General features: G+C 43.9%; 1 protein-coding gene across 2 annotated transcripts in view; it reads right to left on the reverse strand.

Annotated features, from left to right (window-relative positions):
* Window positions 1–220: 220 nt before the first annotated feature.
* Window positions 221–27,570, reverse strand: part of HDAC11 (histone deacetylase 11) — a 209,595-nt gene continuing 182,245 nt past the window's right edge. For both annotated transcript variants that reach the window (XM_075320631.1, XM_075320630.1), the window contains 2 exons: window positions 24,045–24,223; window positions 221–807 (listed from right to left, as the gene is read on the reverse strand). In XM_075320631.1, coding sequence (XP_075176746.1) covers window positions 625–807; window positions 24,045–24,223 — 362 coding nt within the window. In that variant the 3' untranslated portion in view covers window positions 221–624. The remainder of the gene's footprint in view (window positions 808–24,044; window positions 24,224–27,570) is intronic.

The following is a 27,570-nucleotide window of genomic DNA, read 5'->3' on the forward strand; positions in this document are numbered from 1 at the left end:
ATGCCACACGGATGCATCCAAGAAAAAAAATGGACCTTTTTTGCGGACCGCAAAAACGGAACGGTCATGTGAATGTAGCCTTACTCAGTGTTTCTCAACTCCAGTCCTCAAGGCCCACCAGCAGATCATTTTTTCAGGACTTTCACAGTATTGTACAGGGAATAATTCTATCCCCTGTGCAATACTAAGGAAATCTTGAAAACCTGATCTGTTGGTGGGCCTTGAGGACTGGAGTTGAGGAATACTGTTCTAACTGCGCATAAACCCAGCAACATCAAAAACATTCTGCAACATCAAAACCTCAACAAAGCACATCGTGGGAACGTAGCCTAAAGAGGAAATTCTATTAAAGCCTCATCTGATAGTAAACTATGTTGCTCTAAACCCCTTCAGAGTTCAATTGGAAATCTCAAACAGTTCCTGCACGACTCTATGCTTTTCAGGTGGAATTCCCCATTAATAGCATAAATAAAATTAATAAATTAAAGTGTTTTAAGAATTTCTCATTTTTGTTTTCAAATGTTTCCCTACTAAAATAAATACACAGTATTTTAGACTCATATATTACATTCTTTTTTTAAATGTAAATTATTGCCATACAGAGATCATTAATTTTCTGTATTATCACTCATACAGGGGTTCATTTGCTAGAGAATTAGAAATCAGGCCAAGGTTGTGCAGATTGATTATGGAATCAGCAATTATACGTGCTGTCCTTTTTTGGTATCCTCCAGAGGTGACCATCAATATTGGAATGGAACGGCTCCTGGCAATGCTGAACACAATTTCATCTCTCTTTACAATTCCCTAATCATAAAAGAAATACAAAAGATATAAAATAATAAATATCAACTGTTTATGGGAAAAATAATTCTTAATTTAGTTTCTAAAATGTTTTATTGAAATTTGTAACTTTTAACAACATAAGATATACAGTTCAATGCAGAATGATTTCCCCATATGGGGGGGGGGATCAAAAACCAATATCAGATAAAGAAGAGATCCAAATACAAATTCATAATCAAAAAAATCTCTTTAAAATTTTAATTTCTAATCATGATCATTAAAAACACTTTATAGTGTTTTTAATGATCATGATTAGAAATTAAAATTTTAAAGAGATTTTTTTGATTATGAATTTGTATTTGCATGTACGAAAAACACACTCCATAAAAAGAGGGTAGACTAGAGGGTAATTGCAGGTGAAAAAAGGTAAAGATGTATTAATATACCTAAGAGGCCCTGATGTTACCCCTAAAGTTTCACACTGCCTTACTACGGAGGTCGGCGCCCTAAATAAAATGCAAATGGGGCCCCTAACCACCGACTTCTCACCCTCAGAGACCCTATGGAGTCCCTAAAATAAGTCCAAGCAACACAAGTGATATCCACCACAAAAAGATAGATAAATAAATAATTCTGACCATAAGGTACAATGACTCAGACACTGATAATCTCAAAAACTTGCATCCACTAGCCACATAATATGCTGAACCCTAATAGATCCAGCATAAAAAAACAAATCCAAACCGCTAAGGTTACTGGTGTGCACCACAGTGCCCAGCAATGAATGGGAATGAAAATCCTTCTTATAAATGTACAAGGCTTAAGTTAAAGGTCAGAATTAAAAGAAAAGAAAAGCATAACCACTTCCTTCATAGATGTAATTTCTACAGAAAAATGGCCTCAACGCATTTCTCCTGTGTTCCAGGTTCATCAGGAAGCCTGGCAGGGGTAAATGTCCCAAGTAGTGTGGATACTAGGGTTTAGGGTTAGGGTTAACATGGAGGAAACAATTATAAAGGTATATATTCTGACATTCAAATAAGTACAAATGAAAATAAGAAAAAAAAGTGGGGGCAGGGGGTGTAGTGCTAGTGCCCCTGCACTGCTCGTTCTCCACCTTTTCAGGGATGCCGACTCACTCACCAGTGTGGCCAGCCCACACAATGCTACCTGAGAAAAAGAGGGGGAATATGAGCACCCCCTATAATTACAGTGGAACCTTGGATTAAGAGTAACTTGGATTGAGAGCATTTTGCAAGAAAAGCAAAGCTTTCTAAACATTTGTAACTTGGTTTAAGAGCAATGCTTTGCAATAAGAGCAAATACTCACTGTGCACACTTCTGGTTCCGTCCTTTCACCAAACTCCGACCTGCTCTAGAGGTAACTTTCTGTACATGTGTACTATATACAGTATACCATTACACAGTACAGTATATGGTATAAAGCATATCAATTTGCATTTGTGGATACAGTAGTGTACTTTCTTATTAATAACTAGTACAGCACATTGCTTGTATTGTACCTCCCGCACACCAACATTTCTATTGTAAGCTAATGTACAGTTTAATTTGTTTTATATGCTTTTACTGTACAGAATTTTGTATTTCTGTAGTGTAATAATTTTATATGAATACAGTACATTATATTGTATTACTGTAACAAATTTGTATGAATACAGTAAATATTTTTGGGTTGTGGAACGAATTGTCTGTGTTTCAATTATTTCCTATGGGAAAATTTGCTTTGATATAAAAGAGTAACTTGGTTTAAGAGCAGACTCCCAGAACCAATTATGCTCGTAATCCAAGGTGCGTGTGCCAGATACCCAGCATATCGAGACTACAACAAAACAAGGTGGTATCCAAACGGCACCAGTAATTCTATATTAGTCAATAAGTCAAATATATGCTGGAAATGACGTGCAAAAGATTATATTTTTATTGTAACAAAATCATATGTATACAGGTTTAAAAACATTTAAAAACATTTACAATCATTCCATGCCAATGGATTATACAAAACTGCATCTTCTCACAAAAATCAATATAACATCAAGGATGATTCCCCAGTATACAATAAATGATATATTGACATAAACCCAGCCTATACAGAGACAACAGATGTAATACTTGTCTCCTATGTCAAAATCCATGTCTATGCTTTCAACTTCAGCCATCCAGGTGGTTCCTGTCTATAATAATGACTGTGCCTGTCCATCCTTCCCATGCTACTTGTGGAGACACGGGGCTCAGTGGGTGCTCTCGTCCACTAGAACCCGCCGCCTTTAGAAAGACAGCGTGGCTCAGGGCTCATCCCAACTGAACGTTGGCCTCCTTAACCGTGGGCGTAACACTACTCAGACAACACAGGGTAAGGGAACCACAATAATTAGACTTTATTGGATCCCCAAACAATTAACGGCACATAAAACATAACCAGCAAAAAACACAAATATAACAGGCAACAGAGTCTCACCCTTCCGCTGGCTCACCGGGGATTAGAATGTCCGTGCCTCAGAGGTTCCAGGGCTATTTACTCCAATCCAGCAGCACCCCGCTTAAGGCGGGCACCCACCGAGACTGGAATAACGCCGTATTTAGGAAGCTGGCTGAGGTCTGCAAAGTCCGTACCAGGTGACCGAATTGTCTGTGGTATGATGATATAATCCTGGCAGCCGGAGTCAAAATCCCTAGACTGTGGATATGGTCTCCAATCGGAATCGAAGTCCCTGGATTGAAGACATGTAGCCAAGTGATCCTCACGTTGGAGCCAAAGTCCCTAGACTGAGTCCACAAGGTATCTTGGTTATGATCCCCTAGCCAGCTCCTAAGAGCTTAGACTGGGTCCATCAGCATTCATCCACCTTCATGAATCCTGGTGGCTTAAAGAAGTCCTCTCTTATAGCCACAGCCTTCCCTCTGGACACACTGCGTCCTCATCGATTGGTTGGACAAGATCGCCTCTCCCATTGGATGAATCTCAAGCTGCATGGACAATGTTCAACCAAATGATGTCTACAGAAAGACTGAGGGTATACATGTAGTCTGGAATGCACAGACTAGACAATGACTACTAAGGTAATTACATTAGCAATACACAACTACATTACAATGATTACTGGAAGGATCTGGAGAAACAATAGGTCAACAAACATGAGTTAACAAGAGTCTTGTAAAAACAATGAGGGCCTTATCCCCCGTCTATAAACAATCATCCTGTCTGGTTGAATTTTAAGAAACTTTAACCCATGAGAATCCATGTCGTCACATTCATCCCCCTTCTTAATATTAGCCAGACATGATAGGCTTCCGATCATCCTTCTCCTCTTGACGGCACTGTCCTCTTAAATGGTGAGGTCAGCAACAGAGGCTCACATCTATACACCACCCCCAGATTACCTCCCCCAGGTTGAGCAGCTATATTGCGGACAAGCACTAAGGTGGGGTCCGTGAGTTGGGCCTGCACAAATCTCCCACTATCAATCCTCCCCCAGTCAATAGCCACAGTGTGGTTAGGCTTACTCACGGTTCTTGGCTCATAAGTGGATGATGGAGACCGGGAATGCGAACCATCCCTGGAAAAGATGTTAGAAAGATCCACGTCAGGGTCCTGCTTGGCTTGGAAGTGGGTGAGGGCTGCTTCAAACTGACTGGATAGTCCTTGTCCTAGGTCATACTCCAAAATAACTGGTGTGAGCAGGTAATCCACACGCCCCACTTCCACTCCCCTCTGGGTGGTACCCAAAACAACAGGCTTGGTGGGCCATCCATGAACCCGATATCAATTTCCTCCTGGCTAGTCCCCGAAACAACAGGTGTGGGGAGGCTGTCCATAAACTCCATATGGACCTATTCCTGGCCAGACCCCAAAGTAACTGGTGTGGGGATGGTGTCCATAAGCTCCACATCAGCCTTGCTCTGGTTAGTCTCCACAATGACAGGTGTGGGGAGGCTGTTCACAAGTCTCACATCAACCTCTCCCTGGTCTTTTCCCGAAATAACTTGTGTGGGGACAGTGTCCATAAGCTCCATATCAGCCTTGCTCTGGTCAGTCTCCACAATGACAGGTATAGGGAGACTGTTCACAAGTCCCACATCGATCGCTTCCTGGTTAGTTCCCAAAATACCAGGGGTGGGGATGCTGTTCATAAGCTCCACATCAGCCTTGCTCTGGTCAGTCTCCACAATGACCAATATGGGGAGGCTGTTCACAATCCCCACATCGATCACTTCCTGGTTGGTCCCCAAAATACCAGGTGTGGGGAGGCTATCCACAAGCTTCACCTCGACCTCTCCCTGGTCGGTCCTTAGGTCCAACTGCACACATGCCAGAGGGACGTCTGAGCACTGGCCCTCAGCCAGGGAGATGGATAATTGGGAATCTGGTAAAGGGTCTTCTGGGGAAACAATAACTGGGCTTACCAGGGTAATGGAGGAACCAGTGTCTCGTAGTCCCTGGCTCTTGACCGGCTGAGCTGGCAGATGGGCTCCAAGCATGCGGCCTCGGTTTTGGAGACAATTTTTATCTATATGTCCATGGCGCCCACATGTATAACAGCGCCATAGATTGGGCAAGTCACCGGCCCTGTTTGTGGTCCTTTGTTTTGGTGCAGCTTCTGCTGGGTAGTGGGACCATCCTTCTCGAGCGGCTGGTGCTAGCAGTACGGCAGCTGGAATCCCATAAACATATTCCAGAACCCAAGCCCTCTCTTCTCTTGAGGATTTAGGCCCCAATGCAGCCAACAACGCTGTGGCTTGGACCATTTTGGACCAAGTTGATTCCCGATTGTCACTAGATCCATGATGTGACACATAGTTTAAATCCTCTGGGTCAATATTGGCGGGATCCTCATCGTCCTCTGCATCATTCAGGGCATCCCAACGGACTAATTTCCAGATCAAGTCTGACCGAGTGTCAGCGTTCCTGTAGTCAATCTTTCGCCTCCGGCATAGATCCTGTAGCATCCATTTACTGCTGCGGTCGTAACTCCTCTCTTGTCCTTGTGCCATGGCTGAGCTGGTGGGGTTGGACATGGCAGCGTTCGAAACCTGAATGCCTCCCTTATGGCCTGCTAGGTATGCTTATGTGCCTCCCTGGTTGTTGAGCCCTGGACGGTGTCCACGAACACCAGTCCACTGCAGCTCCCCTGGGTAAACCAGGCTGAGTAGTATCCCACTGCTGCCACCAATTGTGGAGACACGGGGCTCAGTGGGTGCTCTCGTCTGCTAAAACCCGCCGCCTTTAGAAAGACAGCGTGGCTCAGGGCTCATCCCAACTGAGCTGGCCTCCTTAACCGTGGGCGTAACACTACTCAGACAACACAGGGTGAGGGAACCACAATAATTAGACTTTATTGGATCCCCAAACAATTAACGGCACATAACACATAAACAACAAAACACACAAATGTAACAGGCAACAGAGTCTCACCCTTCCGCTGGCTCACCGGGGATTAGAATGTCCGTGCCTCAGAAGTTCCAGGACTATTTACTCCATTCCAGCAGCACCCCGCTTTCAGCGGGCACCCGAGACTGGAATAACGCCGGATTTACGAAGCTGGCTGAGGTCTGCAAAGTCCGTACCAGGTGACCGAATTGTCCCAACCTGGGTTTTCTCCTTAAATAGTCTGTGGTATGATGATATAATCCTGGCAGCCGGAGTCGAAATCCCTAGACTGTGGATATGGTCTCCAATCGGAATCGAAGTCCCTAGATTGAAGCCATGTAGCCAAGTGATCCTCACGTCGGAGCCAAAGTCCCTAGACTGAGTCCATAAGGTATCTTGGGTATGATCCCCTAGCCAGCTCCTAAGAGCTTAGACTGGGTCCATCAGCATTCATCCACCTTCATCAACCCTGGTGGCTTAAAGAAGTCCTCTCTTATAGCCACAGCGCTCCCTCTGGACACACTGCGTCCTCATCGATTGGCTGGACAAGATCGCCTATCCCATTGGATGAATCTCAAGCTGCATGGACAATGTTCAACCAAATGATGTCTACAGAAAGACTGAGGGTATACATGTAGTCTGGAATGCACAGACTAGACAATGACTACTAAGGTAATTACATTAGCAATACACAACTACATTACAATGATTACTGGAAGGGTCTGGAGAAACAATAGGTAAGCAAACATGAGTTAACAAGAGTCTTGTAAAAACAATGAGGGACTTATCCCCCGTCTATAAACAATCTATCATCCTGTCTGGCTGAATTTTAAGAAACTTTAACCCATGAGAGTCCATGTCGTCACACTACTGTCTATACTAGTGAATATGCCTGTGTATACTGACCATCCTATCTGCCTCAGCCATCCCAGTGGTCTCTGTCTATTCTAGTGACTGTACCTGTCCATCCTGGCCATGCTATCTGCCTCAGCCATCCTGGTGATTCCTGTCTATACTAGTAACTGAACATGTCTGATCTGGCCATCCTATCTGTCTCAGCTGTCCCGGTGGCCCCTGTCTACACTAAAGAATCTGCCTGTCTGTAATTGTGTCCATCCTTGCCCTGGGGGTCAGCTGCCACAGTCCCGGTTACTGCCCTGGGAGTGGCACTTGGTATCTGCTTCACGGGGGGTGCTTAGTCAACCTCCCCCACCAGAGGGTAAGCCTGGGTCCCCCCTGTGGTCCAGTGGGTCTACTCCAGCTTGCCGCCTTACCATCTCCAACGATAAGTGTTACAAGGGGGAAGGGGGGAAGAAGGAGGTGGATCCTTACCAAGGAAGAACATCCTGGCAACTGGTATATTTGTACACTGTATAACATCATAATCTGGGGCATATTATACCTCTTATATCAGTCAATAAGCAGAGGATACTCTATGTATAACATTATAGAATGTCTTATTAATAACCAGGTGCAATTTCGAGATAACAGTTAACATCATATCTTTCTATATGTATCACTCATGGGGACACACTTAGTGGCTCAGCAGGGGGTCAGGATGGGAGTCTATCCAGAGGGTCAAGAATTGTTAATTTAATGTAAACGTTATGATTTGTAGTATAGGGCTAAATTCACATTTCAGTTTACACATACTGTTTGCTGGTTCTATTTATAAGGAAAGAAACAGAATTCAGTTGCAAAACAGATGCACTTCATAACTGGTCGAAACAGAAGCTGAGAGGCCCTATTGATTATGCGGGTTCTGTATCGGTTCAATTATGTGTATGTTTTTAGAACTGAAGAAAAGTTATGCTTGATGTTCTTATTCTTCCATTCTAAAAAGAGGCAGAAAAAGGAACCTAGACAGACCCAATAATAATCCTTCAGGTACCTCTGCTTCCGTTTGCATCAATTGTGTAATGGATCTGCTTTGCATTAGTTCCACTTGTATGTTGCTTTAAATAGGTCAGACAAACAGAATGTACAAACAGAAATGTGAACTGAATCTAAACCACAGAGAAAAAAAACTTTTGGAGTCATTCTATATAATACTTCTAGATTTGATAACCATCAACAGTGATCTAAATTAGTCCTAGGGAGTAGATAATATAACTATAGGAAAACTGTAATATTTAACCATGAGACTATAAGATGAGAGCCGAAGACACACAGAAGTAACATCTTACAGTGTCTGTGGCAGAACGCCACCATCTGGTGGCCAGAAAAGACAGCAGGACGAAAAGATACGGAATTAATAATCTCCAAAATCTTATAGGGCCCAATAAATCTAGGCTTAAATTTAGGCAAAGAAACTCTCATAGGAACATTCCTGGAGGACAACCAAACCATGTCCCCCACTTTAAGCTGCACTTGCAAAATAGCACCCATACAGACGACATTCACAACACCAAACTGCCTCTCCCAGAAAGATTTTCAGAGAAGCGCAGCCGGTTTGCTCTGTTCAGAGATGCGTGTAAGTTATATTTCTGTTTATGTCCCACTCCTCTGGTGGTGAGGAACAATTGGAATAATTGTCTCTCTTTCGAGTGGGTACCAACAAGCATGAGCCTTTTCTTTGTCCCCTCTGATTCTCTTGTATTATGACATTGGACAGGTTTTTCTCGGCACTTGGACTGTTCTATGATGATATGGATAGAATATCATTTGATGAGTTTAAGATCCATTCACTGCAACAGTGGAATCGACCTGTAGAGGATTATTGCGCTGAATTCTGATGCTGGTCCACGAACACAGAGTGGAATCACCCTCCACTGAAAACCCAGTTTTTCCAGAGAATATCAGAGAGGATAACGGAGGCATTGGTTATGTATAAGACCCCTCCTTCTATATCATGTGCTGTATCATTGGTAATATGTAATGATCGTCAATTTCAGCAACGGACCCATGAATCTAAAACATCTAAGGAGGGTGTTTCTAAACCTATATTACCTTCAGAGGCCTGACCAGAGCCCATGCAGCTCTGGCGGATGTCCCATAAGGTAAAAACCTCCACTCCACAAAAAAGAGGTGGAGTCTGTTTTTTCTGTTGCTAAAAGGGCACTTTACCTATGCCTGTCTCTCGATGCCCAAGGAAAGATGGAGGTCGGAAAACTGCTAGGTCCAGGTTGTTTGGGGAATAGGTATAAGGGTATTGCATTTAGAGTGGATATCATGTTACATTCTCAAAGACCTTCCTGCACAAATGGTATTGGGTTTCCCTGGTTAGCCTTACATAACCCTACTGTAGATTTGCAAATTCGGGAGTTAAGGAAATAGAGCACATATTATAAACACCACTGTTTGAGCATCTGTTGTGAATATCATCTGAGTGAGTGCTGGTATGGAGCTCCCTTTGGTGGCCAGGAATGGTAATGCAGCTGAGTCTGAATCTGTGATCAAGACAGGTGTTGGAGTTAATTGGGAATCCAGGAAATCCTATTGCAAATCAGCCTAGTGTATTTAGGAGAGCATTTTCTGCCTGGCGGCCAGCAGTGATATTGCTCCTGCCTGCTTATGAAGATGTCTGGGAGTTTTCCCTTCAGTTTTTCCCATTTATTCTGTGCTTGAATCTACTCCAGATAAGTTTGCTAGTTTCTGTGCTTAATTTCTGAAATTGCACTTAAGGTTGTTTTTGTTTATTCCATTTGGTTCTGTGTTTGGTTTCTTGTATGTGAGAATCTGTCTTTCTGTTTCTGTGAGCAGGGCAGTTTCTCCAGCAAAAAAGGGAGCTTGCTCCCTGTTCATGTTTGGATTATTTGAACTTTAATATTAATTTGTTCTGTGATTTTGTTCCTTCCCATTACATCTGCAGTTCTGTTTAAAGTGTCTGGCAGATGAACACCTGATATAGTGAGGGAGAGACCGTGTAGTCTTTGTATTTTCTTTCGTAGCAGGAGTTTGGTATTTTTGCAGGGTTTTTTGCTGCCCGCAATCAGTTATCTGTCCTGTCGTATCTAGTAAGTCGGGCCTCACCTTTGCTAATTTATATTTTCTGTCTATTGTGATTTCTTACATCACCATTGTTGCATGTTGGGGGCTTGCTATTTCTTTGGGGACTGCTCCGAGGCAAGTTAAGATTCCTCTTTTCTATCTTTCAGGTGTAGCACGTTTCTCAGGCAGTGATGAAGTGTCTAGGTGTGTTAGGAACATCCCACTGCTACTTCTAGTGTTGTCTGATAGATAGGGGATTGCGGTTAGCTCAGTTTCCAACTACTCTTGTGGTTTTGTTTTCTCTTGATTAATGGGATTTTTTGTGATCGTCCATTGTTACCAGATCACAACAGGAACCTGTATTTTGGCAGTCATCACAAGCTTTCCTGGTCTTCTCTCTGATTTTTGTGATGTATTCTCAGAGACAGGAAGTCAGGAGTTGCCACTCCATAGGCCTTGTGACTGCACCAAAAGGTTGATCCCGGGGGTAAAATTGCCCAAGTGAAAACTTTACACTGTGTGCAGAATTATTAGGCAAGTTGTATTTTAGAGTATTTTTTTTTATTGATCAATAACTATGTTCTCAATCAATCCAAAAGACTCATAAATATCAAAGCTTTATATTTTTGGAAGTTGGAGTGGGGTTTTAGATTTGGCTATCCTAGGAGGATATCTGTTTGTACAGGTAACTATTACTGTGCAGAATTATTAGGCAACTTAATTAAAACTGAATATATTCCCTTCTCACTTGTTTATTTTCACCAGATAAACCAATATAACTGCACAAAATGTAGAAATAAACATTTCTGACATGTAAAAAGAAAACCCCAAAAAATGAGTGACCAATATTGCCACCTTTCTTTATGATGACACTCAACAGCCTACCATCCATAGATTCTGGTAGTTGCTTGATCTGTTTAGGATCAACATTAGTGCAGCAGCCACCACAGCCTCCCAGAGACTGTTCCGAGAGGTGTACTGCTTTCTCTCCCTGTAGATCTTACATTTTATGAGGGACCACAGGTTCTCTATAGGGTTCAGATCAGGTGAACAAGGAGGCCAAGTCATTATTTTTTCATCTTTTAGACCTTTACTGGCCAGCCATGCTGTGGAGTTCTTGAACGATACCGACTTCTTCCTGTACCACTGCTTGAAGAAGTTGTCTTCCAGAAATTGGATGTAGGTCTGGGAGTTGAGCTTCACTCCATCCTCAACCCGAAAAGGTCCCACAAGTTCATCTTCGATGATACCAGCCCATACCAGTATCCCACCTCCACCTTGCTAGTGTCTGAGTCAGAGTGGAGCTTACTGCCCTTTACTGATCCAGCTTTTGACCCATCCATCTGGCCTATCAAGAGTCACTCTCATTTCATCAGTCAGTATAACTTTTGAAAAAAATCAGTCTTAAGATATTTCTTGGCCCAGTCTTGACGTTTTATCTTATGTTTCTTGTCAAAGGTAGTCAAAGGTGGTCGTTTTTCAGTCTTCCTTACCTTGGCCATGTCCCTGAGTATGGCAGACCTTGTACTTTTTGATACTCCAGTAATGTTGCAGCTCTGAAATATGACCAAACTCGTGGCAAATGGCAATCTTGGCAGCTTCACTCTTGATTTTCCTCAATTCAAGGGCAGTTATTTTGCGCCTTTTTTGCCCAACACACTTCTTGCGTGGCTATTCTCTTCTGGCTATTTGCCATGAAACACTTGATTGTTCGGTGATCACGCTTCAAACGTTTGGCAATTTCAAGACTGCTGCATCCCTCTGCAAGACATCTCACAATTTTGGACTTTTCAGATCCCATCAAATCTCTCTTCTGACCCATTTTGCCAATGGAAAGGAAGTTGCCTAATAATTAAGCACACCTTATATAGGGTGTTGATGTCATTACACCACACCCCTTCTCATTACAGAGATGCACATCACCTGATTTACTAAATTGGTAGTTGGCTCTCAAGCTTATATAGTTTGGAGTAGAACAACATGCATACAAATTATCAAGTGATCAATATACTCATTTGCCTAATAATTCTGCACACAGTGTATAATTTGTCTCGTCCTGAGAGATCAGCTCTCAAAGAGTGCATAACAGAGAGCACATTAGGCCATCCTTGTCACCAGTTGCGGCTGGATTCTTCCTTGCCAAAAAGAAGGATGATGTATTATGGCCATGCCTCAACTTCTGGGAGCTCAAACAAACACTTATTCGGGATCCTTATCCTCTTCTACTCATTCCTGACCTTCTTCATCAGATTGTCAAAGCTAAATGGTTCTCTAAACTTGACCTTAGGGGGGCCTATAATCTGATCCAGGTCAAACAAGGGGATGAGAAGAAAATGGCATTTAATACACAGAAGTGACACATAGTTACATAGATTGGAAAAAGACCTAGGTCCATCTAGTTCAACCTTCCTCTATCAATTTTACATTTTGTCATTAAGTCATTTATAACCAACAATGTTGTGTGTACTGAGGAAATCATTCAGCCCTTTTTTAAAAGCTGTTATAGTATTTGCCATTACTACCTCTTTCGGTAGGGAATTCCACAGTCTGGCTGCTCTAACTGAAAAGAACTCTTTCCTATGTAGCTGCCAGAATTGCTTTTCTTCCACTCGCAGTGAGTGCCCCCTTGTCCTTAGTATTGTCTTTGGAAGGAATAAGTCATGTGCCAGTCCTTTATATTGACCACACGTATTTATACATGTAAATGAGACGTCTTTTTTCTAAGTTAAACAAATCTAACTTTTTCAACCTTTCATCATATGGGCGGCCTCCATTCCATATAGTAGTCTAGTTAACCACCTTTGAACTGACATTAACTTCTGAATGTTCTTTTTAAAATGTGGAGCCCAAAACTGGTTCCCATATTCTACATATGGCTTTACAAATGATTTATAGAGGGGTAACAATACGTTGGGATCACGATATCTAATCTCTCTTTTTATACACCCAAAATCTTGTTTGCTTTTGCAGCTGCTGCTCAGCTTACTTGTAACCAGAATACGCAAGTCTTTCTCCTGTTCTGAAGTCCTGAGTTTACTTCCATTTAATGTATACGCAGCTATAGGACTACTCTGTCATTACTCTGTGCATTACTTTACATTTATCAACATTAAATCCCCCCCGGTGAGAGACCCTGCAGCAGCGGCTCCCAACCCTGGCCGCATACCACAGGTGGTGTCACGCTCACCTTAAAAGACTTTCCTAACCTCCAACTACTACCTCCATCCTCCCTGCCACTGTCCAACCCTCCTTCCTGTACATCAGACCTGGGCAAGGGGCAGCCCGCGGGCCACATCTGGCCCGCCTACTGTCTGTGACCGACTTGCCCATTAGATCATAGTTGGAGACGTGGTGCCGTTTCTCCTGCCGGGTGGGAACTTTTCAAATGACACACGCGCCATACTGACGACATCATGGTGCGCATGTCACAGAGAAAGGTGCCGGGCAGGGAACAGAGGACAGATTCCTGCTTTCCGCTGCTACACTGTGTGGAGCTTCAGGATCTGTCCTCTGTTCCCTGCCTGGCACCTTTCTCTGTGACACACGCCCTGATGTCGTCAATACGGCGCACGTGTGTGTCATTTGAAAAGTTCCCACCCGGCAGGATAAGCGACACCAGCCGGTGCCTGTACAGAGAGAAGCAGTGGCTGGGGCCTGTACAAGGGACGAAGCAGCTTGGCGGGGGACCCGTACGGAGGTGCCTGAGGAGAGAGAGGTGAGTGGTGACTAAAAACCTGAGGAGGGGACAATGGGGGGAGGGGGGAACTGGTGACTAATATTTGGGGTGTAGTGATGTAGTATATGGGATTGTAATCATGTAGTTTTACAGGTGCAGTATATAGTGATGTAGTTTTACAGGTGCAGTATATAGTGATGTAATTTATTACAGGTGCAGTATATAGTGATGTAATTTATTACAGGTGCAGTATATAGTGATGTAATTTATTACAGGTGCAGTATATAGTGATGTAAGTTATTACAGGTGCAGTATATAGTGATGTAAGTTATTTATTTACAATCATAATTGCACACCCCTGCTGTACACCTCGGGGTAACAGAATTGAGCCAGGCCACTCCGTGATGACTAAAGTTGAGCGCGGTTCGCGATTTGAGGTTCTCCAGTTGGCGGCTCGAGTGATTTTGGGGGCTGTTCTAGATCAAACTAGAACTCGAGCTTTTTGCTAAAGCTCGATAGTTCTAGATACGTTCGAGAACGGTTCTAGCAGCAAAAAGACAAACTAATTACTAGCTGGCTTTCCGCTGTAATAGTGTAAGTCACTCTGTGACTCACACTATTATGAAATTTCAGTGTATAGTGTGCGGGAACAGCGCATTCAGATCACTGCTGTTTGGATAATGGCGATCGCCATTTTTTTTTTTTCCTTGTCTTCCTTCCCTAAGCGTGCGCATGTAGTGGGGCGGGCCAGCATGTCACCCAATCCCAGACACACACACAGCTAAGTGGACTTTTAGCCAGAGAAGCAACGGCATGTGTGATAGGATGTCCATGTCACATGTCCCTGCATTATAAAAACGGACATTTTCCTCCAGCACGCCAGTATCTGCCTTCTGCGTCTTGGTGTCAGTCACCGCTGGCGTAGCTCCTGTCTCCGATACTGCTGTGTACGCTCTATACACAGCGCTATACAGAATAGGGATAGAAGTTTCTTTCAGCCCTTGTAAGGGCTAATACCGGCAGGGTCAGAGCCATAGGTGACAGTCAGGTCCGTGAAAACAGATTTTAACAGCTACATAAGATGACAGCGTCTGTGTAGCTAAGGTCAGGGATTTCTTCGCTGCATTTCCCCATTAGGAGGGATAGAAAGGGACGCTTCCTTTCCTCTACCCAGACCCACAACCCTGCCACTGTACCCTCCTGCCCTTTGCACACTCAAACTCATTGTTACTAAGCCATTATACTAGCAAACACTGAGGAAACTTAGTGGCATCCTAAAAGTGGCTGTTGGACTTCATTATTGTCCCACTAGTGCAAAGATATTTGCAGCACGTCTGCCTGCACTGCACACTCAAACTCATTGTTACTAAGCCATTATACTAGCAAACACTGAGGAAACTTAGTGGCATCCTAAAAGTGGCTGTTGGACTTCATTATTGTCCCACTAGTGCAAAGATATTTGCAGCACGTCTGCCTGCATTGCACACTCAAAACTCATTGTTACTAAGCCATTATACTAGCAAACACTGAGGAAACTTAGTGGCATCCTAAAAGTGGCTGTTGGACTTCATTATTGTCCCACTAGTGTAAAGATATTTGCAGCACGTCTGCCTGCATTGCACACTCAAACTCATTGTTACTAAGCCATTATACTAGCAAACTATGCTGCCAGTTTAAGGGCCGTAGTTGCATTGTCAGCGATAATTATTGTTGTTTATTCTGCTGTTAATAAAGCTAGACCACCGCTGAAATCTACACCACCTCTCAATTTTTACTACCACATTTTAAGTGCACAATCTTGTCGCAATCAAAATGAGTGGCAAAATGACAGATGCTGGTGGAAAGGGGAAGAGGCGTGTTGGAAAAGGAAAAAAAGGGTTTGTCCGTGGGGAAGGTGGCAAAGCTCCATTAACATCTGCTGAAGATAGACCATCTTCCAGCAAAAGTAAGATGTCTACTACTTACCGTGGACAATCCGATGTGCTCCCTTTTTTACGGACACAAACAACTGGAACAAAGGTAGATGATGGCCAAAAAAGGAAAATGCTTGAATGGATCTCAAGTGGTCCAACAAGTGCCCTCTCCGCCACCTCAACTACCGCATCCAAAAAACACCAGTCCTCTGAGTTGTCAGCCCAATCACACTTGCATTCTCCCAGCTCTGAAGTCTCCATCCGCCCTGCACAGTATGGTGGAACTGAGGTGGCTGAGTCTGCAGAGCTGTTCAGTCACACTATAAACAAATAAAAGGCCATTTCCTGCGACCCATGACAAAGCTAAGAGGTTGACTTTATCCCTCTGTAAGCTCTTGGCTACCGAAATGCTGCCTTTCCGCCTGGTGGACACACAGGATTTTAGAGACCTTATGTCTGTCGCTGTGCCCCAGTACCAGATGCCCAGTCGCCACTACTTCTCTAAGAAAGGTGTGCCCGCGCTACACCAGCATGTCGCACAAAACATCACCGCTTCCTTGAGAAACTCTGTGTGTCATCGGGTGCATTTCACCACCGATACTTGGACCAGTAAGCATGGACAGGGACGTTACATGTCGCTGACTGGGCAATGGGTAACTATGGTGATAGATGGTGAAGGGTCTGCTGCACAAGTCTTGCCGTCCCCACGACTTGTGTGTCAATCCTCTGTCTGTCCAAGTTCCGCCACTGCTTCTGCCTCCTCCACCTCATCTGGGTCCTCCACCTCCGCCCCAAGCCTGCCTGGTCAGGCCACCAGCGTTCTCACTGCGCAGAAGGAATCACGCACCCCTCATTACTATGCTGGCAGCAGAGCACAACGGCATCAGGCGGTCTTTAGCTTGACATGTCTTGGAAATAGGAGTCACACAGCGGCTGAGTTGTGGGCAGCTCTGGAGACTGAGTTTGGTAAATGGTTGTCTCCACTCAACCTGCAGCCTGGTAAGGCCGTGTGCGACAATGCTGCAAACCTGGGTGCGGCCCTTCGCCTGGGCAAGGTGACACCCGTGCCTTGTATGGCTCACGTGTTGAACCTTGTTGTCCAGCAATTTTTAACACACTATCCCGGCCTAGATGGCCTTCTGACCAGGGCACGAAAAATGTCTGCTCACTTCCGCCGTTCAACCGCCGCAGCTGAGTGACTTGTATCGCTCCAGAAGTCTTTCGGCCTGCCGGTTCATCGCCTGAAATGCGATGTGGCGACACGCTGGAATTCAACTCTCCACATGTTACAGCGACTGTGGCAGCACCGCCAAGCCCTGGTGCAATACGTCATGATGTATAGCCTGGGCCAACGAGATGCAGAGGTGGGGAAGATCACCCTGATGGAGTGGTCTCAGATTAAGGACCTATGCACCCTTCTGCACAGTTTCGACATGGCGACGAATATGTTTAGCGCTGACAGTGCCATTATCAGCATGACAATTCCAGTCATTTACATGCTGGAGCACACGCTAAACACTATTCGGAGTCAGGGGGTGGGACAACAGGAAGGGGAGGAACTACAGGAGGATTCATATGCGCAAGACACAACGACATCACCAAGGTCCAGACGTTCATCATCACCAACGCGCGGCAGGCATGGGACCATGGGGGACAGGGATCAACAAGGGCACATGGTAGCAGGCGAAATGTTGATGAAGGTGCAGGAGAACATGAAGAAATGGAGGACGAACTGTCCATGGACATGGAAGACTCAGCGGATGAGGGAGACCTTGGTCAAATTTCAGTTGAAAGAGGTTGGGGGGAGATGTCAGAGGAAGAAAAAACGGTTAGCACCTCTATGCCACAAACACAGCGTGGACTTGGTCCGCATGGCTGCGCAAGACACATGAGCGCCTTCTTGCTGCACTACCTCCAACATGACAATCGTATTGTCAAAATTAGAAGTGATGATGATTACTGGCTTGCCACACTATTAGATCCCCGGTACAAGTCCAAATTTTGTGACATAATTCCAGCCATAGAAAGGGACGCACGTATGCAGGAGTATCAGCAGAAGCTGTTACTCGATCTTATCTTGGCTTTTCACCAAACAACCGTGCAGGTGCAGGGAGTGAATCTCCCAGTTGTAACTTGACAAACATGGGACGGTCTCGTCATCTTCAACAGTCTACCCGTACCAGTAGCACCGTATCTGGTGCTGGTAACAGCAATTTTATTGAATCTTTTCATAATTTTTTTAGACCGTCCTTTGCAAGGCCACCAGAGACAACAAGTCTGACACATAGTCAACGGCTGGAGAGGATGATACAGGAGTATCTCCAAATGAACATCGATGCCATGACTTTGCAAATGGAGCTTTGCTCATTTTGGGCTTCAAATCTTGAAAAATGGCCAGAGCTCTCAACTTACGCCTTGGAGATTTTGTCGTGTCCAGCTGCCAGCGTTGTCTCTGAACGTGTCTTCAGTGCTGCTGGGTGTGTGCTGACAGATAAGCGGACGCGTCTGTCCAGTGACAATGTGGACAGACTAAAGGCTACTTTACACACTGCGATATCGGTCCAGATATCGCTAGCGTGGGTACCCGCCCCCATCTGTTGCGCGACACGGGCATATCGCTGCCCGTGGCGCACAACATCGCCCATACCTGTCACACATACTTACCTGTCCGGCGACGTCGCTGTGACCGGCGAACTGCCTCCTTTCTAAGGGGGCGGTCCGTGCGGCGTCACAGCGACGTCACTGAAACGTCACTGAACCGCCGCCCAATAGCAGCGGAGGGGCGGAGATGAGCGGGACGTAACATCCCGCCCACCTCCTTCCTTCCTCATAGCGGCCGGGAGGCAGGTAAGGAGAGGTTACTCGTTCCCGCGGCGTCACACGGAGCGATGTGTGCTGCCGCAGGAACGAGGAACAACCTCGTTACTGCTGCAGTAACGAGATTTGAGAATGGACCCCCATGTCGCCGATTAGCGATTTTGCACGTTTTTGCAACGATGCAAAATCGCTTATCGGTGTCACACGCAACGGCATCGCTAATGCGGCCGGATGTGCGTCACAAATTCCGTGACCCCAACGACTCCGCATTAGCGATGTCGCAGCGTGTAAAGCCCGCTTAACGTTCATCAAAATGAACAAGTCATGGATCCACAAGGAATTTACTACCCCTGTGTCATCCTGGGGAGAGTAAATGCTTGTGGATTTTGAATGTGCTTGATGCAAATCTACCTGTGAAGTGTACAACTGGGGCACAAGTGCTGCCACTGAAGGGGTGAGAGTCTGTGTGGCCCAATTTTTGGAAAAAAGGGAGACTCCGCTTGGAGTAACCCTTGCTTGCTGTGTTTTTTAAAAGGAGCCAAGATGAACAAGTCATGGTTCAGCAAAGACTTTGCTACCTACCCCGGGGTCATCCTGGGGACGGTTAAGTATGGCGTATTTTTGAATGTGCTTGATGCAAATCTAGCTGTGAAGTGTACAACTGGGGCACAAGTGCTGCCACTGAAGGGGTGAGTGTCTGTGTGGCCCAATTTTTGGAAAAAAAGGGAGACTTCGTTTGGAGTAACCCTTGCTTGCTGTGTTTTTTAAAAGGAGCCAAGATGAACAAGTCATGGTTCAGCAAAGACTTTGCTACCTACCCCGGTGCAATCCTGAGGACGGAAAAGTATGGCGTATTTTTGAATGTGCTTGATGCAAATCTAGCTGTGAAGTGTACAACTGGGGCATAAGTGCTGCCACTGAAGGGGTGGGTGTGTGTGTGGCCCAATTTTTGGAAAAAAGGGAGAACTCCGCTTGGAGTCACCTTGTGGTGTTTTACATGATTTTAGAAGGGCGTGCCATGCCTATCTCTGTGTCTCCTCCTCTTTTTCCTTGTCCAGCTCTTTTGTTTTCGCATGAGTATATATCCTTGTCACTTTCCCATGTGTTTGTGTTGTGTTGTGAGTTGTTTGTCACCTTTTGGACACCTTTGAGGGTGTTTTCTAGGTGTTTTTATGTGTTTGTGATTGCCTGCCATTGTTTCCTATGCGGTTCGAGTTCGGTTCGTCGAACGTTCGCCGAACCGAACTCGAACGGGACACCCGTTCGACGAACCGAACTCGAGCCGAACCACGGCCGGTTCGCTCATCTCTAGTGATGACACAGAGGATCTGCACCCTGGCCCAGCAACAAGTAGGTTAAAACATCTGCCCTGTGGGCGCTACATTTAAAGCTAATCAGAGATTATTAGACTTTGCAAATTACTAACAAAAGTTCATTAAACATTTCTCAGTTATTGTAAAGCTTTTTACTAATATGACCAAGTAGGGGACTGACTTTTCCTCCTGGTCTAAAGAGGCTGTTGAGGCCTTTGCTGCTCTCAAGACAGCCTTCTCTTAGGCACCAGTCATCAGGCAACTTAAGGTTGCTTTACCTTTTGTGGTCGAACTTGATGTATCTTTTATGGGAGTGAGTGCGGCTCATTCCCAAAAGAAAGATGTTACCTTCATCTTTGTGTTTTTTTTTCTCATAAGTTCTCACAAACCAAGTCTAACTATGATATTGGGGACTGAGAGCTTCTGGCAGTTAAGAGAGAATTTAAGGAGTGGAGTCATTGGTTAGAGGGGACTAAAGATAAGGTGACAGTCTTTACTGACCATGAAAACCTGTATGTTGACACTGTCAAATGTCTAAATACAAAACAGGCCCGGTGGGCTCTTTTCTTTGCCCGGTTTGATTTTTCTGTGACTTATCTCTATGGATCTAAGATTGTTAAGGCAGATTCTTTGTCACATAGCTGTGTTTCAGAGTCGAGGGAGGAAAATCCGGTTAAGATTCTTAGCAAAGGGGTGGTGGTGGGTGCTACGGGGATTGATCTCAGACATCACATTCAGGAGGTTCAGAATAGTGCACTGGAGGGATTGCCTGTAAACAAACGTTTTGTACAATCTTCTTCACGCAAGGTTCTTATTAGTGAAGTGGAATGCATGATTCTGTGTTGGCTGGTCACATTGGTCCTTCTACCACTTGGAGAGCTATTTATATTTGATTTTGAGGGCCTTTAGGTGGCAGAATGCTGGAAAGAATGTTGATGAATATGTCCATAAATGCAGAGTTGTACCAGGGCTAAAGCTTCACGCCAGTCCTCTGTGGGTTTTATTTTACCTAACAATGTCTCATCTCAGCCCTGGACGCACTTACCAATGGACTTTGTCACTAAGTTACCTAATTATGGAAGTAATACTATATATTGAGTGGTGGACCATTTCAACAAAATGGTTAATTTTGTTCCCCTTCAAAGATTGCCTACGGCTATGAGTCTATCTATATTATTCATCTTGCCAATTGTGATATTACATAGAGTGCCTTAGAACATTATGTCTGATAGAGCGGTCCAGTTTTTAGCTAGCTTTTGAAGCAGTTTATGCTCCAGATTGGGTATTAAACTTGACTTTCATTCTCCTCAGGTTCCAGAGACCAATGGACAGACAGAAAGGATGAAGCAAGATAAGCAAGATGTAGAACAGTATTTAAGATATTTTGTTTCATCTAATAATGAGGACTGGGTGGATTTTCTGCTTCTTACTGAGTTCACTCAACTCTACAGCTACCAGTACTTCGCCTTTTTTCATCCTGCTTTTGAAAATGTTTCTGGCTAACAGTCCTCTGTACCAGAGTAAGAGAGATTTTCTTCATTTATGATAAAGGTATGGAGGGAGGTAGAAAACGTCTTATGGTAATTGGGTTAGGGTTATCCATAGGAGGACATCTATCTTTAGGGTCAGAGAATTTGTTTGGTTATCCTTAACCCTAACCCTTAAATCTCAGCCTTAAAGTACCATCTAAAAAATTTGATATCAAATACGTTGGTCCAAATAAGGTAATTAACATCCTTAATCCTGTGACGCTCCAACTCACGATGGCATGGATGATCAATAATTCTTTCCATTCCTCTCACTTTAAAAGATTTAAGGGGACACCTGGTTTTCAGGACATAATTGAGGTGGATTTGGAGGAGAATCGGGAGTATGAGATGGAGCGAGTACTGGGTGCCCAGACACGTCAGATTCTAGATGCAGTATCTTGTTAAATAAAAAGAGTTACTGTCCAGAGGATAACTCCTAAATTAATACCGAAGATCTGCATGCTGATCTTCTGGTAAAATAGATTTATCAGCAATGTCAGAGGGTGGCAATTTTGGAGGACCCAGTGGCCCCTTGTGCAAGGGAGACGGTACTGTCATGCCTCAGATTTGATCTGACGGTGACCTCTGGTGCTGTGGTCTGCTTGGCTGTCCATTGAGCCACAGTCAGGTTCAGTCGCTGTCTTGGTTTTGAACCCTTAGCAGCTAGTTATGTTCATCAACTTCCTGTCAACAAATGTTACCAATGCATCAATTGAGTCTGCCCTATCACCCGGCTTGTGTAACTATTTGAAGCTTCTCTAGGCTTCTATTTCCCACTGGTGATATTTCGGAATTGGACCCTGCTTAGAACTACAGCCTGTTTTTCTTGTGTTTCTCAAAGCACACTATAACTTTTGGTTTCCCTTATTTTACACTGTACCATCTCCAAGATTCTTTAGGAGGTACATTCCCGGCTCTGACACCAATGAATCCTCACAGAAGTGCTTGCAATGTGAGAATTCACAAGTCTGCAGTCACAGAGTGACACAGAGTGACTGCAGACTTGTGGATTTAATAATAATAATATTAATAATAATATTTTTTTATTTACATTGCAGCAACATATTGCACAGGACTGTACAATTTGGATTTAGACCGGACAACCGCTTTAGAGTTATAACTTTCAAAGTTTAAAACTTGCACATTTTTTAAATATTTTAGCAACTGTCTGATATATCTAATATAAAGCTGAGTGTAGGTATGTATGTATGTATGTATGTATGTATGTCCGCTAAAGGAATCCGCACCATCGCATTCACAATCATGAAATTTTGCACAGATGCCTCATGTGACCTAGGGAACTATGTTTTGACAGGAAAATTTGCCCCTGCTCTTTACAGTTACTCTCCGAAAAGCTGCCTCCATTAAAGTGAATGGAGACTGGAACTACAACTTATTAATAGGAGCTGTGATTGGTTGCTATAGGACCGTCTAGATCAGCAGTGCAACGCCACTGTCTATGTAACACCGCTGAACCTTAGAGTTCCTATATTAAATGCAGCATTGCTATCTTTATACTGTTTTGTTTTTCCTTCATCTATATGCCACATGTTTGGTGTAGATTTCACTATGGATTATATGTATTGTAAGTTTGGATCTCTGATCTCTGATAGATTGAATTTACTCTTATAGCCTCCTGATGAACCACGTATATGTGGGAAAACGCGTCGAGGTGGAGATTTAATCCAATTGTCTATCATGGCTTACAGTTCACCTTGCTAAAAAGGACACCTGGACAATGTTTGCCTATGGCTACTTGGACCTATATGGACTGCACCATTCAAGTGATCTTTTCATCTATGCATGGCTTTGCCTGATCATTTACAGTCCTTAAGTTAAGTCTGGCTAATGGTGTGATTTCTTGTATGTGAACCTCACTCTATATTTATTTGCATAGTGTCAATCATTTTGGTCTCTGTAATTTCCATATACAGAATTGACCAATTATTGGTCAGTATCTGTAATTTTTATACACTGGTGGTTGTGATTTAAAAATTTTAATATCTTATTAAAAATATATTTTGTATGGGAATAAGTGTAACATTTCTAGACAAACAGAGAGGGAAACAGATAGAGGAAGAGAGACAGAAAGAGAGTAGAGAGTCAGAGAGACAGACGGCGACAGAGATTGACAGAGAGAGATGGATAGAGAGAGAGAGACAGAGAGAAAGAAACAGAGAGACAGGCAGACAGGGAGAAAGACAGACAGAGAGAGACAGACAGAGATGGAGACAGACAAAGAGGGAGAGGGAGAGAGACAGAGACACACTTAGTTACTATCCCGGGCAATGCCAGGTACTACAGCTAGGAAATAAATAAATTACAAACATTCTTCTATCATTTTCAATGTTAAACACATACAGCACACAGATTGTACACTGATGCCATCTGTGTGCTGTACGTGTTTTTCACTGACCCATAGACTTGCATGGGACATTGTCATCCGTGATACTGGAAAAACATGGACATGTGAGCAGCCCCATAGGCTATAATGGGTACTTGCTGTATCAGTGAAAAATAATGGATACAACACTAACATGGACGTCTGAATGAGACCTTAGACAGTTTTTCAAATCTGTCCTATTTACAGTACCAACAATGATGTAAAATCAAACATGCTTATGAAGCCATGTGGGGATATATGGGATCAGAATATCTGTACAATTTTATTGTAGTGAAACATTTGCTACTCACTTGAGGGGAAATTGAGAGTCCACCAAGTGGATCTCCATCCAGTATATCTGTCCCAGCGTTGTATATGATCACATCCGGGGTGACCTCATTAAGTGCCCCTTTCACATGAGTCTTTACTTTTTCCAAATATTCTTTGTCTTCTGTGCCCCAGTCTAGCTCTATTCTCCTTTTAATTGCACCTAAATATTTTAGAACGTTCAAAACAAAAGCCATATTGAGTTTATTCATTTCACCATCTAAACAATATAAAAACCTACAAAGATAGGCAGTAAGCCTATAGACTAGAGAAATAGCACTAATCATGCACTAGTGATCATTAACAGTATGTAATACCTAACCTACAAAAATGAGCCCATCTTCATTAAAACAATAGTTTTCTTTTCTTACATAGTTAAGATATAAAAAATATAATTTAAAAATGGTTATAACAAAGAAGTAATGATGAAGATATATATTATAGCACACTATATAACCAAGGGCAATATAAACAAGAATGTATGTAAAATTATCCTTATGCCAATGGTATTTACATATAACACCACATGTACATATGTTATTTGTTATATAGTCTCTAGAGAAACCAAGAATGCAAACATATGACCCCTATCTCTCTCTCGCTCTATAATATTATATGTATATATATATATATATATATATATATATATATATATAAAAATAAAAGAGCAGTTGTGATTACTCATGGTTACTCGCTAATCCCTCCACTCCATGTGACGTCATCACAGCCGAGAGCCATCCCACGCATAAACTCGCATGCGCCGCCACCACCTCCTCCTTTGTGGAGCTGCCGCCTGGTCCTGGCCGCGTTCCCAAGCTTCGCCCACCCGCCGCCTGCTGTGCACCCGACATAAACTAGCATTCGCCGCCACTATCTCCACTTCTCCTGCCATGCCTCCTCTCCTGTGGATCCGCCCGCCTGCTCCTGGCCGGGTTGCCGAGTTTGCGCACCTGCCGCCTGCCATGCACCTGCTGGGAAACCCGCCAATATTCCCAATATTCAAGGCTGCAGTGTATTGTCACGATAATTAACCTGTCACGGTGATTAACCCTTACACCTCAGCCCACCAGGAAAGCCGCCAATATTAAAGGCTGCAGTGGAGTGCCACAGTGATTAACCCTTATACCGCCAGCCCACCAGAAACCCAATATTTAAGGCTGCAGTATCGTGCAACGGTGATTAACCCTTCATAGTATCATAGTATCATAGTTTTTAAGGTTATAGGGAAACTCTAAGGGCGGCTTTGCACGTTGCAACATCGCACGTGCGATGTCGGTGGGATCAAATCGAAAGTGACGCACATCCGGCGCCACTTTCGACATCGTTGTGTGTAAATTCTAGATGATATGATTACCGAGCTCAAAAGCGTCGTTATCGTATCATCAGTGCAGGCTCCGACTTTTCCATAATTACGGTGCCGCGACAGGTATAATGCTGTTCCTCGTTCCTGCGGCAGCACACATCGCTGTGTGTGAAGCCGCAGGAGCGAGGAACATCTCCTACCTGCCGCCGGCGGCTCTACGGAAGGAAGGAGGTGGGCGGGATGTTTACATCCTGCTCATCTCCGCCCCTCCACCGCTATTGGCCGCCTGCCGTGTGACGTCGCTATGATGCCGCACGACCCGCCCCCTTAGGATGGAGGCGGGTCGCCGGCCAGAGCAACGGTCGCAGGGCAGGTGAGCGCATGTGAAGCTGGCATAGCGATAATTTTCGCTACGCCAGCTATCACAAGATATCGTACCTGCGACGGGGGCGGGGACTATCGCGTGCGACATTGCAGCATCGGCTTGCGATGTCGCAACGTGCAAAGCCCGCCTTAGTCCATCTAGTTCAACCCGTAGCGTAACATGTTGATCCAGAGGAAGGCAAAAAAAAACCCAAATGTGGCAAACAAGCTCCAATGGGGAAAAAAATTCCTTACTGACTCCACATACGGCAATCAGACTAGTTCCCTGGATCAACACCCTGTCATAAAATATAATATACATAACTGCTAATATTACATTTTTCAAGAAAGGCATCCAGGCTCTGCTTAAATGTTAGTAGTGAATCACTCATTACAACATCATGTGGCAGAGAGTTCCATAGTCTCACTGCTCGTACAGTAAAGAATCCTCGTCTGTGATTATGATTAAACCTTCTTTCCTCAAGACGTAGCGGATGCCCCCGTGTTCCAGTCGCAGGCCTAGGTGTAAAGAGATCCTTGGAAAGGTCTCTGTACTGTCCCCTCATATATTTATACATTGTGATTAGATCCCCCCTAAGCCTTCGTTTTTCCAAACTAAATAACCCCAAGTTTAATAACCTGTCTTGGTATTGCAGCCCACCCATTCCTCTGATAATCTTGGTCGCTCTTCTCTGCACACTCTCCAGTTCAGTTATGTCCTTCTTATATATCGGTGAGCAGAATTGTACACAGTATTCTAAGTGCAGTCGCACTAGTGACTTGTACAGAGGCAGAACTATACTTTTTTCATGAACACTTATACCTCTTTTAATACATCCCATTATTTTATTAGCCCTGGCAGCAGTTGCCTGACACTGTCCACTAAAGTTAAGTTTACCATCCACCCATACACCCAAGTCTTTTTCTGTGTCTGTTTTACCCAGTGTTCTACAATTAAGTACATAATTATAAATTTTAATTTCCTCTACCCAAGTGCATGACCTTACATTTATCTACATTAAACTTCAATTGCCACTTCTCAGCCCAATCCTCCAATTTACATAAATCTCCATTTAATATAAAATTATCCTCCTCAGTATTGATTACCCTGCAGAATTTACTATCATCTGCAAATATTGAAATTCTACTCCGCATGCCCCCAACAAGGTCATTAATAAATATGTTGAAAAGAAGCGGGCCCAATACTGACCCCTGTGGTACCCCACTATGAACTGAGACCCAGTCCGAGTACGTACCACCCTTTGTTTCCTATCACTGAGCCAGTTTTTAACCCAGTTACACATATTTTCCCCTATCCCCATTATTCTCATTTTATGTACCAACATTTTGTGTGGCACCGTATCAAAAGCTTTTGAAAAGTCCATATAAACAACATCCACTGCATTTCCCTGGTCTAGGCTTGAACTCACCTCTTCATAGAAGCTGATCAAATTAGTTTGACAGGATCGTTCCCTCATAAACCCATGTTGATACTCTGTCATAAGGTTATTTTTCTTGAGATACTCCAGTATAGCATCTCTCAAGAAACCCTCAAGTATTTTACCAACCGTAGAGGTTAAACTTACCGCCCTATAATTTTCCGGCTCAGTTTTTGTCCCCTCTCTGATTATTGGCACCACATTTGCTATGCGCCAGTCCTGCGGTACCGACCCTGTTATTAAGGAATCTGTGAAGATTAAAAATAATGGTCTATCTATTACAGAACTCAATTCCTGTAGTACTCTGGGGTGTATGCCATCTAGGCCCGGACCCTTACACCCACAACCTGCCGGGAAACCCACCAATATTCAACACTGCAGTGTAGTGCCACGGTGATTAACCCT

The sequence above is a fragment of the Anomaloglossus baeobatrachus genome, chromosome 8, assembly GCF_048569485.1.
Source record: "Anomaloglossus baeobatrachus isolate aAnoBae1 chromosome 8, aAnoBae1.hap1, whole genome shotgun sequence".
Lineage (NCBI taxonomy): Eukaryota > Metazoa > Chordata > Amphibia > Anura > Aromobatidae > Anomaloglossus > Anomaloglossus baeobatrachus.